The 15,369-nt window shown below is 32.5% G+C and overlaps 1 protein-coding gene across 1 annotated transcript in view; it reads left to right on the forward strand.

Moving 5' to 3' along the window:
- The window catches only part of LOC148947432 (uncharacterized), a 105,546-nt gene that overhangs the window by 47,994 nt on the left and 42,183 nt on the right, over positions 1 to 15,369 (forward strand). Inside the window, exon 5 of the mRNA XM_089095884.1 lies at positions 1,443 to 1,573. Coding sequence (XP_088952010.1) covers positions 1,443 to 1,573 — 131 coding nt within the window. The remainder of the gene's footprint in view (positions 1 to 1,442; positions 1,574 to 15,369) is intronic.

A 15,369-nucleotide genomic window follows, 5' to 3' on the forward strand; every position in this document is an offset into this window, starting at 1 on the left:
GTAAGTTATATAAGCAATACTTTATAGTAATATTAAAAAGTTTAATCAAATATAATGAACAACTAATAAATAGCGCAAACTTCCACTCTTGTAAATTACCCAAAACCTTTTGGTTTTTTTTTTTTTTTTTTTTTTTTTTTTTTTTTTACAGCCATCGTTCCATCTTGTAAACTATTTCTAAGAGCGAAAAAAGGAAATAATACTCTTCTGGAATCAAATGTAATCTTTATAAGTTACAATGTAATATTAATAAATTTAATTCAATATAATTAATAAATTATAAATATATTCAACATGTATATGATATATATATATATATATATATATATATATATATATATATATATATATATATATATATATATATATATATATATATATATATATATATATATATATATATATATATATATATATATATATATATATATATATATATATATATATATATATATATATAATCTGTTAAATTAAAAACATAATCTGTGCTAAACGAAATGACAAATATATAAATGAAATATAGAATTAAAGGAATAAAATACATAACAACTACAATATAATAGATGTAACAAAAATAGCAATAAAATCAAATATTCAAATACTCAAACTTTAAGATAAGCCAGTTTGGAACACACTCAAGCTTTTAAGTATTTTGAGATTTAAATAAGGACTGCATCAATTGATGCCCTGTAATGAACTTAGGAATGTAAGATGGGTGTCTTGGTTTCGAAAAAGGGACACATACTGACTTATGAAGTTCCATATTCCGATTATGACAGTGAGTAATTTTCGATTCCGTTAGGTCCGCGCAGGGTTGTCATCATACGTCCCTTGTTGAGTGAAGACGAACGAGTCTGTATAGATGCGCACAGTGGCGAATTAGTTTTCTTATATTTGAATATATTTTTAAATTGCATACATATTTCTATTTTATTGCACTTTTTTACTATTAAATTTTTAACCAAACATCCACTCTCAGCCCGTTTCTCTTCCAAATTCATTGTTTTTGTTTTGTCACTGCCACGCCTACAGGTTGTGCTGACACATTTTTTGATAATTACCGAGCATCGTTTGTTAAGTTGCTCTTAAAGGGAGGGTTAGTAGTGCAATGTAGATCAAGAGTATAATGTAGAGTACAAGCGTACAATGTAGAGGATCAATGTAGATCAAGATTACAAGTAGATCAAGAGGTGGGATTGATTATAAATTGGCTGTGGTGATCTCGCAAAGTGAAAATTAAAGATTTAAATAGTGACAAAGACCACACTGCTTTCCATCATAAACAATAAGTAGAACAACAGGGAAATTTTTATACAAGACAGTGGAACGCAAACACTGGACAGTGAACAGTGGTTCCACTGTCTTGTATAAGAAAAAATTCCCTGTTGTTCTACTTATTGTTTAAAATTTAAGATTCCATGCAATATTTTTTTCTCTTTTAGAAGGACCAGCCCGTAGTGCCCTAGATGATGAGATTGACGGTCTAATGAAGGATCTTGACAATATCCCCCGTCGTCGTCGCATAATTACCACACCCGACTCTGAAGATCTTAACGCAGATGCACTTATTAAGGTATTTTTCTTCTAGATTCTTGACAAAACTTGAATTTAGGGTTGTGAAGGGACAGTTCGGTCGTTAGGGGACAGTTAGGCTGTGGGAAGGCATGCTTTCTTATGCACATATCTAGTAAGTTCATATTTTGGCACTAAAAAGGTTGAAAAATGATGTTGTTGTAGTTTCCGACTTTTTTAATGTCTATTTTGGTACTACGTCCAGAAATAAATTTTCATGGACTTTAACAAAGAATTCTTTTATTCTATTTAGTAAATTTAATAATTCTAATTTAGAGCTCAGCTTTGTGTTTGCTATTTAAGTTATCAGAACAGAGGCAGTAACTTCTAGGAATCACAGCCCCTTTCCCCCTAGCTACGTACGTAACCGATCCAATACTGTATATTTTGCTTGAAAAATATCTTACGAAATTTAGTGCGTTGTCTGCTTTTAGCTGCCTCCTCTAATTCCTCTTATTCCCTCTTAATGGAAAAGAATCAAAAGAGTAGGAAAAGAGCAAGATCAGAAGATGCAAAGAGCAGAATAGGACAGTGGAATATAGGAAATTGAACAAAATATAAGATTGCAAAACGAGATGGGTACCAAAAAAAAACCTAGTTTAGATTTTAGTTAATTTCAAATAAAGAGCCAAAAAGGGAGGGAGATCTTACCAGTTTTTAAAGCACTACGAAGCTATATATGGACCTCCCAAGAACGGGGTCCACTAAATGACAAGTGTGAAACTTAGGGGCCAGTAGAAAGGGGGGTGCTACTCCAGACCCCACCACGTGGTTTATGGTTTTTGTCAGTGAGAATGAAAAAACAGAATTTTCTCACTTGAAAAACCAGGAATTTTCTCACTTTTATCGTTGTTTTCTTGGACGATTATGTGTGTTGGTCAATTTATTTGATGTTTTTCATGGTTGTCAACATCAAATTATGGATGTTTTATGTTTTTTGTCAGTGAGAATGAAAAAACAGGAAGTTTCTCACATTTATGTCTGTTTTCATGGATGGTTATGTGTGTTGGTCGATTTATTTGATGTTTTTCATGTCTGTTTTATGGTTTTTGTCAGTGAGAATGAAAAAACAGCAATTTTCTCACATTTATGGATGTCAACAGCAATTTATGTTCCTGTTTTATGATTCATTGTCAGTGAGAATGAAAAAATAGGAACTTTCTCACATTTATGGATGTCAACAGCAATTCATGTCTGTTTTATGGTTTTTTGTCAGTGAGAATGAAAAAAAAGGAACTTTCTCACATTTATGGATGTCAACAGCAATTTATGTTCCTGTTTTATGATTCATTGTCAGTGAGAATGGACATGCTCGACGCGAATGTTATGAGATTGTTAGGCGAACCTAACCTGAGAACTTGATTTACATAATCGGCGGGGAAATTATTGATTCACAAAGGGGGAATTAAGAAACATTATGGTTTCTTTGATCTTTAGGCGAACCTAACCTGAGAACTTGATTTACATAATCGGCGGGGAAATTATTGATTCACGAAGGGGGAATTAAGAAACATTATGGTTTCTTTGATCTTTAGGCGAACCTAACCTGAGAAATTGATTTACATAAGCGGCGGAGAAATTATTGATTCCCGAAGGGGGAATTAATAAACATTATTGTTTCTTTCATCTTTGGGCTAACCTAACCTGAGAAATTGATTTACATAATCGCTAGGGGAATGTATTGATTCACGAAGGGGGAATTAAGAAACATTATGGCTTCCTTTAATCTTAGGTCTGAGGGATAAACGTTCTTTAGGTCAGAGAGAAAAATTAATATTCTATTTTTAAATAGGGCTTCATTGATCTTTACTGTCAGGAGTTAGAAATGACATCAATTGTTATCTTCGAATTATGCGGGTGGCTAAAGAGATAGAAATTCTATTTTTAAATACGGCTTCACTGAGCTTTAAGTCGGAGAGATAAATTGATATTCTAACGAAACCTTAATAGTGTAGCTAGGAAAAATTATGAGATGAAGAGATAAACATAGGAAAGGGTTTCCTAGAAATTTGAAATGTGAATGCACAGAGATGCCAAAAACAAAAGGAACACGCTGAGATTACTTTTAGGGGATTATTTGGGTGAAACGGTTTTAGTCATTTTAGGGAATTATTTCGGCGAAACAGTTAGAGATATTTTAAAAGATGATTTTAGAAAAGGTTTTAGAAGAGGTTTTGAGTGTGGTCGTTATAGTAAACAAGTTCTATTTGAACAGTGTCGTGAGGTCCTCTACCCCAACCCCAAAGGGCCCCGATCGCCCTACCCCGATCCAAAGGGCTCCAATCCCCATACCCCAAACCAGAAGGAACCCCCCCGTCCCCCAAGGTTCCCAGGGCTCCCCCCCCGCCCCCCCAGACCCCCAAAGGCCCTCTCCGGGCCCCGTCTTTCGTAGATGTATGTTGTCTGAAACCTATAGTTTGGGATGGGTGGTTTGCTATTTTTGACCTTTCTGAGCTGGATTTCTTAGCCTATCATAGGTCTGTGTTGTCAGAAAATTATGATTTGGGATGTGTAGTTTGCTATTTGGACTTTTCAGAGCTGGATTTCTTAGCCTTTCGTAGGTGTTTGTTGTCTGAAACTTATAGTTTGGGATGAGTAGTTTGCTACTTCAGACTTTTATGAGCTAGGCTTTCCTAGTATATCGTAGGTGAATGTTGTCAGAAAATTATGATTTGGGATATGTAAATTACTATTTCGGGCTTTTCTGAGCTAGATTTCTTAGTCCCTCATAGGTGTTTGTTGTCTCAAACCTATAGTTTGGGATGAGCAGTTTGCTATTTTTGACTTTTCTGAGCTAGGTTTCTTAGCCTTTCATAGGTGTTTGTTGTCAGAAACTTATGATTTGGGATATGTAAATTACTATTTTTGACTTTTCTGAGCTAGATTTCTTAGCCTGTCAAAGGTGTTTGTTTTCTGAAACCTATAGGTTGGGATGAGTAGTTTGCTTTTGGACTACTCAGAGCTGGATTTCTTAGCCTTTCGTGGGTGTGTGTTGACTGAAACTTATGATTTGGGATGTGTAAATTACTATTTCGGGCTTTTCTAAGCTAGATTTCTTAGTCTTTCGTTTGTGTGTGTTGTCTGAAACTTATGATTTGGGATTTGTAGTTTTGCTTTTAAGACTTTTCAGAGCTAGGATTCTTAGTCCCTCATAGGTGTTTGTTGTCTGAAACCTATAGTTTGGGATGAATAGTTTGCTATTTCAGGCTTTTTTGAGCTAAGGTTTCTTAGTATTTCGTAGGTGTGTGTTGTCTGAAACTTATGACTTGAGGTGTCTAATTTGCTATTTCAGGCCTTTCTGAGCTAAGGTTTCATAGTATTTCGTAGGTGAATGTTGTCTGAAACTTATGATTTGGGATTTGTATTTTGCTTTTTGGACTTTTCAGAGCTAGGATTCATAGTCCCTCATAGGTGTTTGTTGTCTGAAACCTATAGTTTAGGATGAGTAGTTTGCTATTTCAGGCTTTTCTGAGCTAAGATTTCCTAGTATTTCGTAGGTGTGTGTTGTCTGAAACTTATGATTTGAGGTGTGTAATTTGCTATTTCAGGCTTTTCTGAGCTAAGGTTTCATAGTATTTCGTAGGTGACTGTTGTCTGAAACTTATGATTTAGGATTTGTAGTTTGCTTTTTGGACTTTTCAGAGCTAGGATTCATAGTCCCTCATAGGTGTTTGTTGTCTGAAACCTTTAGTTTAGGATGAATAGTTTGCTATTTCAGGCTTTTCTGAGCTAAGGTTTCCTAGTATTACGTAGGTGTGCGTTGTCTGAAACTTATGATTTGAGGTGTGTAATTTGCTATTTCAGGATGTTCTGAGCTCAGGTTTCATAGTATTTCGTAAGTGAATGTTGTCTGAAACTTATGATTTGGGATATGTAAACTACTATTTCGGGCTTTTCTAAGCTAGATTTCTTAGTCTTTCGTTGATGTGTGTTGTCTGAAACCAATGATTTGGGATGGGTGGGTGGCTATTTTAAACTTTTTTGAGATGGATTTCTTAGCCTTTCATAGGTATGTGTTGTCTGGAACCTATGATTTGGGATGGTTAATTTGCTATTTTTGACTTTTCTGAGCTAGGTTTCTTAGCCTTTCATAGGTGTGTGCTGTCAGAAAATTATGATTTGGGGTTTGTAGTTTGCTTTTTAGACTTTTCAGAGCTAGGATTCTTAGTCCCTGATAGGTGTTTGTTGTCTGAAACCTATAGTTTGGGATGAATAATTTGCTATTTCAAGCTTTTCTGAGCTAAGGTTTCTTAGTATTTCATAGGTGTGTGTTGTCTGAAACTTATGATTTGGGGTATGCAATTTGCTATTTCCGACTTTTCATAACCAGATTTCTTAGTCTTTCGTAGGTGTGTCGGTGTCTGAAACCTATGATTTGGGATGTGTGGGTCGCTATTTTTTTACTTTTCTGAGCTGGATTTCTTAGCCTTTCGTAGGTGTGTGTTGACTGAAAACCTATGATTTGGGAATGAATGGTTTGCTATTTTTGACTTTTCTGAGCTAGATTTCTTAGCATTTCATAGGTGTGTGCTTTCAGAAAATTATGATTTGGAAGGTGTAGTTTTCCACTTAAGTTCTTTATTTCACAAAGACATAAAGAAATTTAAAGTTCAATTCTAAATTTTTCGGTGGAAGATAGAAAAAGTAATACCATACTTGTGAATATTTTCTCGAAGAGATGAAAAATTTAAAATACTGTTCCAAATTTTTCACAGAAGATAAAAAAGTTCAAGTTCTCTTCGGAATTTTACTAAAGAACATAATTCAATTCTAATGTCTCCAGTGAAAACAAAAATCTTCCACTTCAGTTCTTTATTTCACAAAGACATAAACAAATTTAGAGTTCAATTCTAAATTTTTGGGTGGAAGATAGAAAAAGTAATACTATACTTGTGAATATTTTCCCAGAAGTTAAAAAGTTCTAGTTCAATTTAAAATTTTCTCAACGAAGTGAAAAAAAAATTCAAGTTCTCTTCTGAATTTTACCAAAGAACACAATTCAATTCTAATTTCAACAGAGAAAATCAAAATCTTCCACTTAATTTCTTTATTTCACAAAGACATAAAGAAATTTAAAGTTCAATTCTAAATTTTTCGGTGGAAACAAGAAAAAGTAATACCATACATGTGAATATTTTCCCGGAAGATAAAAAGTTCTAGTTCAATTTAAAATTTTCTCAACGAAGTGAAGAAAAATTCAAGTTCTTTTCTGAATTTTACCAAGGAACACAATTCAATTCTAATTTCACCAGAGAAAATCAAAATCTTCCACTTCAGTTCTATATTTCACAAAGACATAAAGAAATTTAAAGTTCAATTCTAAATTTTTCGGTAGAAGATAGAAAAAGTAATACCATACCTGTGAATATTTTCTCGAAGAGATGAAAAATTTAAAATACTGTTCCAAATTTTTCACAGAAGATAAAAAGTTCATGTTCTCTTCGGAATTTTACCAAAGAAAACAATTCAATTCTTATTTCTCCATAGAAAATAAAAATCTTCCACCTCATTTCCTTATTTCATAAGTAAATACGTAAATTTAAAGTTCTATTATAAATGTGTCGGTGTAAGATAGAAAGAGTATTACTGAAGTTGTAAATATTGTCCCGGAAGATTAGACTCTCTCCTTCATACTCCAATTTAGTCAACTAATTGACGAAGTGTTATGGTTATCAACTGACTTTTAATAAAGAAAACAATTCAATTCTAATTTCACCAGAGAAAATAAAAATCTTCCACGTCAGTTCCTTATTTGACAAGGACATACAGAAATTTAAAGTTCAATTCTAAAGTTTTCGGTGGAAGATACAAAAAGTAATACCGTACTTGTGAATATTTTCGCGGGAGATAAAAAGTTCTAGTTCAATGTAAAATTTTCTCAACGAAGTAAACAAAAGTTCAAGTTCGCTTCTGAACTTTACCAAAGAACACACTTCAATTCCAATTTCTCCATAGAAAATAAAAATCTTCCACTTCATTTTTGAGTTCCACAATGAAATAAAGAAATTTAAATTTCTATTCTAAATTTTTAGATGAAAGAAAGAAAAAGTAATACTATGATTGTGATTATTTTCCATGAAGATCAAAAGTTTCACTTTATTTATAATTTTTCTTAAATTCAGTTCTGATTTTTCTCAAAGAAATGAACAATTTAAGGTTCTGTTCCAAATTTTTCATAGAAGATGGAAAAATTTATACATTAATTGTGAATATTCAACATGAAAATAGGAAACTCCACTTTAATTCAGAACTTTGTCAAAGAAGTGCAAAATGTTCTAGTTCTCTTTTGAATTTTCTTAAAGAAGAGAAAAAAGTTAGCTTAATTCTGAATTTTACCAATGAAAATGAAAAAAACCTTCCACTTCAGTTCATAATATCTCAAAGACATAAAAAATTTAAAGTTCAGTTCTAAATTTTTCTGTAGAAGATAGGAAAAGTTATACTATGATTGTGATTATTTTCCAGTGAAGATAAAAGTTTCACTTTAATTCTAATTTTCTTAAATTCAGTTCCGATTTTTTGCAAAGAGATGAAAAATTTAAAGTTCTGTTCCAAATTTTTCATAGAAGATAGAAAAAGTTATACATTGATTTTGAATCTTCGACACGAAGATAAGATGCATCACTTTAATTCCGAGTTTTCTCGAAGAAGTGCAAAATGTTCAAGTTCTCTTCTGAATTTTCTTAAAGAAGATAAAAAAGTTAGCTCAATTCTGAATTTTTCCAATGAAAATGAAAAAAACTTCCACTTCAGTTCTTAATTTCTCAAAGACATAAGAAATTCAAAGTTCTCTTCTAATTTTTACAAGAAAATAAAAAGGTTCCACATCAGTTCTGGTTTTTTCTCAAAGAGATGAAAAATTTAAAGTTCTATTCTAATTTTAAATTAAATTTTAGCTCCTTTGTCTTATGGATTTACCCCTCAAATTTTTAAATTAAAAAATGAGTGAATCGTTCTATTATTAAAGACAATCGTTCAAACTCGTTCATCTAACCTCCAAAAAAATGTTTTAGTTTATTTATAAATAAATATTAATAAATAAATATAAACATTTATACATTTTTAATTTTGGTTAGTTTAGTTTATATTATCATGAGTGCTCATGATAAGTTAACCTAACCTCTTCTGGCGAGTATGGTCAGGTTAGGTTAGGTTAGGCTAGATTAAGTTAGATTAGGTTAGGTTAGGTTAGCCTACGTACGCTTCACTTAGGTTAGCTTAGGTTAGGTGAGAGACAGGCAAAAAGTTAGGTGTATGATTAGGTTAGGTTAGGTTAGATTAAGTTCGGTCAGGTTAGGCTAGGATAGCCTACTAACGCCCGCGTCCTTAGGCTAACCTAGCCTAACCTAACTTAACCTAACCTAACTTAATCTAACCTAACCCAACCTAATCATACACCTAACTTTTTGCCTGTCTCTCACCTAACCTAAGCTAACCTAAGTGAAGCGTACGTAGGCCAACCTAACCTAACTTAACCTAACCTAATCTAACCTAACTTAATCTAGCCTAACCTAACCTAACCTAACCATACTCGCCAGAAAAGGTTAGGTTAACTTATCATGAGCGCTCATGATAAGTTAACCTAACCTAACCTAACTTAAACATGTAGAAATGTTTCTATTTATTTATTAATATTTATTTATACCTAACCTAACCTATTGTTTTAGAGGTTAAATGAATGAGTTTGAATGATTGTCTTTAATAATAGAACGATTCACTCATTTTTTAATTTAAAAATTTGAGGGGTAAATCCATAGGACAAACGAGCTAAAATTTAATTTAAAATTAGAATATAACTTTAAATTTTTCATCTATTTGAGAAAAAAACCAGAACTGATGTGGAACCATTTTATTTTTTTGTAAAAATTAGAAGAGAACTTTGAATTTCTTATATCTTTGAGAAAGTAAGAACTGAAGTGGAAGCTTTTTTCATTTTCATTGGACAAAATCAGAATTGAGCTAATTTTTTTATCTTCTTTAAGAAAATTCAGAAGAGAACTTGAACATTTTGCACTTCTTCGAGAAAGCTCGGAATTAAAGTGATGCACCTTATCTTCGTGTCGAAGATTCAAAATCAATGTATAACTTTTTCTATCTTCTATGAAAAATTTGGAACAGAACTTTAAATTTTTCATCTCTTTGCAAAAAATCGGAACTGAATTTAAGAAAATTAGAATTAAAGTGAAACTTTTTATCTTCACTGGAAAATAATCACAATCATAGTATAACTTTTCCTATCTTCTACAGAAAAATTTAGATCTGAACTTTAAATTTCTTATGTTTTCGAGAAATCAAGAATTGTCCTGGGAGGTTTTTTCATTTTCATTGGTAAAATTAAGAATTAAGATAACTTGTTTCTCTTCTTTTAGAAAATTCAAAAGATAAATAGAAAATTTTTAACTTCTTTGACAAAGTTCGGACGTAAAGTGGAGCTTCTTATCTTCATGTTGAATATTCACAATCAATGTATAACTTTTTCTATCTTCTATGAAAAATTTGGAACAGAACTCTAAATTTTTCATTTCTTTGAGAAAAATCAGAACTGAATTTAAGAAAAATTATAAATAAAGTAAAACTTTTGATCTTCATGTAAAATAATCACAATCCTAGTATTACTTTTTCTTTCTTTCATCTAAAAATTTAGAATAGAACTTTAAATTTCTTTATTTCATTGTGGAACTTAAAACTGAAGTGGAAGATTTTTATTTTCCCTGGAGAAATTAGAATTGAAGTGTGTTCTTTGGTAAAGTTCAGAAGAGAACTTGAACTTTTCTTCACTTCGTTGAGAAAATTTTAAATTGAACTAGAACTTTTTATCTCCCGCGAAAATATTCACAAGTACGGTATTACTTTTTCTATCTTCCACCGAAAAATTTAGAATTGAACTTTAAATTTCTGTATGTCCTTGCGAAATAAGGAACTGAAGTGTAAGATTTTTATTTTCTCTGGTGAAATTAGAATTGAATTGTGTTCTATAGTAAAATTGAGAATAAAACTTGAATATTTCTTCACTTCATTGAGAAAATTTTAAATTGAACTAGAACTTTTCATCTTCTGAGAAAATATTCACAAGTATAGTATTACTTTTTCTATCTTCCACCGAAAAATTTAGAATTGAACTTTAAATTTCTTTATGTCTTTGTGAAATAAAGAACTTAAGTGGAAGATTTTTATTTTCTCTGGAGAAATTAGAATTGAATTGTGTTCTTTGGTAAAATTCCGAAGAGAACTTGAACTTTTTATCTTCTGTGAAAAATTTGGAACAGTATTTTAAACTTTTCATCTCTTCGAGAAAATATTCACAGGTATGGTATTACTTTTTCTATCTTCCACCGAAAAATTTAGAATTGAACTTTAAATTTCTTTGTGTCTTTGTGAAATATAGAACTGAAGTGGAAGATTTTTATTTTCTCTGGTGAAATTAGAATTGAATTGTGTTCTTTGGTAAAATTCAGAAGAGAACTTGAATTTTTCTTCACTTCGTTGCGAAAATTTTAAATTGAACTAGAACTTTTTATCTTCCAGGAAAATATTCACAAGTATGGTATTACTTTTTCTTGTTTCCACCGAAAAATTTAGAATTGAACTTTAAATTTCTTTCTGTCATTGTGAAATAAAGACCTGAAGTGGTAGATTTGATTTTCTCTGGTGAAATTAGAATTTAATTGTGTTCTTTGGTAAAATTAGGAAGAGAACGTGAATTTTTCTTCACTTCGATGAGAAAATTTAAAATTGAACTAAAACTTTTTATCTTCTGGGAAAATATTCACAAGTATGGTATTACTTTTTCTATCTTCCACCGAAAAATTTAGAATTGAACTCTAAATTTCTTTATGTCTTTGTGAAATAAAGAACTGAAGTGGAAGATTTTTGTTTTCACTGGAGAAATTAGAATTGAATTATGTTCTTTGGTAAAATTCAGAAGAGAACTTGAACTTTTTTATCTTCTGTGAAAAATTTGGAACAGTATTTTAAATTTTTCATCTCTTCGAGAAAATATTCACAAGTATGGTATTACTTTTTCTATCTTCCACCGAATAATTTAGAATTGAACTTTAAATTTCTTTATGTCTTTGTGAAATAAAGAACTTAAGTGGAAAACTACACCTTCCAAATCATAATTTTCTGAAAGCACACACCTATGAAATGCTAAGAAATCTAGCTCATAAAAGTCAAAAATAGCAAACCATTCATTCCAAAATCATAGTTTTTCAGTCAACACACACCTACGAAAGGCTAAAAAATCCAGCTCAGAAAAGTAAAAAAATAGCGACCCACACATCCCAAATCATAGGTTTCAGACACCACACACCTACGAAAGACTAAGAAATCTGGTTATGAAAAGTCGGAAATAGCAAATTGCATACCCCAAATCATAAGTTTCAGACAACACACACCTATGAAATACTAAGAAACCTTAGCTCAGAAAAGCTTGAAATACCAAACTATTCATCCCAAACTATAGGTTACAGACAACAAACACCTATGAGGGACTAAGAATCCTAACTCTGAAAAGTCTAAAATGCAAACTACAAATCCCAAATCATAATTTTCTGACAGCACACACCTATGAAAGGCTAAGAAACCTAGCTCAGAAAAGTCAAAAATAGCAAATTAACCATCCCAAATCATAGGTTTCAGACAACCCATACCTATGAAAGGCTAAGAAATCCAGCTCAGAAAAGTCTAAAATAGCAACCCACCCATCCCAAATCATTTGTTTCAGACAACACACATCAACGAAAGACTAAGAAATCTAGCTTAGAAAAGCCCGAAATAGTACTTTACATATCCCAAATCATAAGTTTCAGACAACAATCACCTACGAAGTACTATGAAACCTTAGCTTATAAAAGACTGAAATAGAAAATTAGACACATCAAATAATAAGTTTCAGACAACACACACATACGAAAGACTATGAAACCTTAGCTCAGAAAAGCCTGAAATAGAAAACTACTCATCCCAAACTATAGGTTTCAGACAACAAACACCTATGATGGACTATGAATCCTAGCTCTGAAAAGTCCAAAAAGCAAACTATAAATCCCAAATCCTAGGTTTCAGACAACACACACCAACGAAAGACTAAGAACCTTATATCCCAAATCATAGGTTTCAGTCAACACACACCAACGAAAGACTAAGAAATCTAACTTAGAAAAGCTCGAAATAGTAATTTACATATCCCAAATCATAAGTTTCAGACAACATTCATCTACGAAATACTATGAAACCTTAGCTCAGAAATGCCTGAAATAGCAAATTAGACACCTCAAGTCATATGTTTCAGACAACACACACCTACGAAATACTAAGAAGCCTTAGCACAGAAAAGCCTGAAATAGCAAACTACTCATCCCAAACTATAGGTTTCAGACAAACACCTATGAGGGACTAAGAATCCTAGCTCTGAAAAGTCCAAAAATCAAAACTACAAATCCCAAATCCTAGGTTTCAGACAAAACACACAAACGAAAGAATAATAAATCTAGCTTAGAAAAGACCGAAATAGTAATTTACATTTCCCAAATCATAAGTTTCACTCAACACACACCCACGAAAGGCTAAGAAATCCAGCTCTGAAAAGTCCAAAAGCAAACTACTCATCCCAAACTATAGGTTTCAGACAACAAACATCTTTGAAAGGCTAAGAAATCTAGCTCAGAAAAGTCAAAAATAATAATTTACATATCACAAATCATAAGTTTCTGACAACACACACCTATGAAAGGCTAAGAAACCTAGCTCAGAAAAGTCAAAAATAGCAAACTACACATCCCAAACAAGACGTTTGAGACAACAAACACCTATGAGGGACTAGGAAATCTAGCTCAGAAAAACCCGAAATAGTAATTTACATATCCCAAATCATAATTTTCTGACAACATTCACCTACGATATACTAGGAAAGCCTAGCTTATAAAAGTCTGAAATAGCAAACTACTCATCCCAAACTAGAAGTTTCAGACAACAAACACCTATGAAAGGCTAAGAAATCCAGCTCTGAAAAGTCCAAATAGCAAACTACACATCCCGAATCATAATTTTCTGACAACACAGACCTATGAAACGCTAAGAAATCTAGCTCAGAAAAGTCAAAAATAGCAAACCACCCATCCCAAATCATAGGTTTCAGACAACACATACCTATGAAAGGGTAAGAAACCTAGCTCAGAAAAGTCAAAAATAGCAAACTGCTCATCCCAAACTATAGGTTTCAGACAACATACATCAACGAAAGACGGGGCCCGGGGAGGGCCTTTGGGGGTCTGGGGGGGCCGGATGAGAGCCCGGGGATCCTTTGGGGACCGGGGGGTTCCTTCTTGGGTGGGGTATGGGTATTGGAACCCTTTGGATCGGGGTAGGGCGATCGGGGCCCTTTGGGGTTGGGGTAGAGGACCTCACAACACTGTTCAAATAGAACTTGTTTACTATAACGACCACACTCAAAACCTCTTCTAAAACCTTTTCTAAAATCATCTTTCAAAATATCTCTAACTGTTTCGCCGAAATAATTCCCTAAAATGAATAAGACTGTTTCACCCAAATAATCCCCGAAAAGTAATCTCAGCGTGCTCCTTTTGTTTTTGGCATCTCTGTGTATTCACATTTCAAATTTCTAGGAAACCCTTTCCTATGTTTATCTCTTCATCTCATAATTTTTCATAGCTACACTATTAAGGTTTCGTTAGAATATCAATTTATCTCTCCGACTTAAAGCTCAGTGAAGCCGTATTTAAAAAAAGAATTTCTATCTCTTTAGCCACCCGCATAATTACAAGATAACAAGTGATGTCATTTCTAACTCCTGACACTAAAGATCAATGAAGCCCTATTTAAAAATAGAATATTAATTTTTCTCTCTGACCCAAAGAACGTTTATCCCTCAGACCTAAGATCAAAGAAAGCCATAATGTTTCTTAATTCCCCCTTCGTGAATCAATACATTCCCCTAGCGATTATGCAAATCAATTTCTCAGGTTAGGTTAGCCCAAAGATCAAAGAAACCATAATGTTTCTTAATTCCCCCTTCGGTAATCAATAATTTCTCCGCCGATTATGTAAATCAATTTCTCAGGTTAGGTTAACCTAAAGATCAAAGAAACCGAAATGTTTCTTAATTCCCCCTTCGTGAATCAATAATTTCACCGCCGATTATGTAAATCAATTTCTCAGGTTAGGTTCGCCTAAAGATCAAAGAAACCATAATGTTTCTTAATTCCCCCTTCGTGAATCAATAATTTCCCCGCCGATTATGTAAATCAAGTTCACAGGTTAGGTTCGCCTAACAATCTCATAACATTCGCGTCGAGCAGGTACATTCTCACTGACAATGAATCATAAAACAGGAACATAAATTGCTGTTGACATCCATAAATGTGAGAAAGTTCCTGTTTTTCCGTTATCACTGACAAAAAACCATAAAACAGACATGAATTGCTGTTGACATCCATAAATGTGAGAAAGTTCCTATTTTTTCATTCTCACTGACAACGAATCATAAAACAGGAACATAAATTGCTGTTGACATCCATAAATGTGAGAAAATTCCTGTTTTTTCATTCTCACTGACAAAAACCATAAAACAAACATGAAAAATATCAAATAAATCGACCAACACAAATAACAGTACAATAAAACAGACATCAATGTGATAAAGCTCTTGTTTTTTCATTCTCACTGACAAAAACCATAAAACATCAATAATTCGATGTTGACAATCATGAAAAGGATCGAATAAATCGACCAACACACATAACCGTCCATGAAACATCCATAAATGTGAGAAAATTC

This window comes from Artemia sp. Qi Xiang Cuo, chromosome 10 (assembly GCF_049724085.1).
Source record: "Artemia sp. Qi Xiang Cuo chromosome 10, ASM4972408v1, whole genome shotgun sequence".
NCBI classification, from domain to species: domain Eukaryota; kingdom Metazoa; phylum Arthropoda; class Branchiopoda; order Anostraca; family Artemiidae; genus Artemia; species Artemia sp. Qi Xiang Cuo.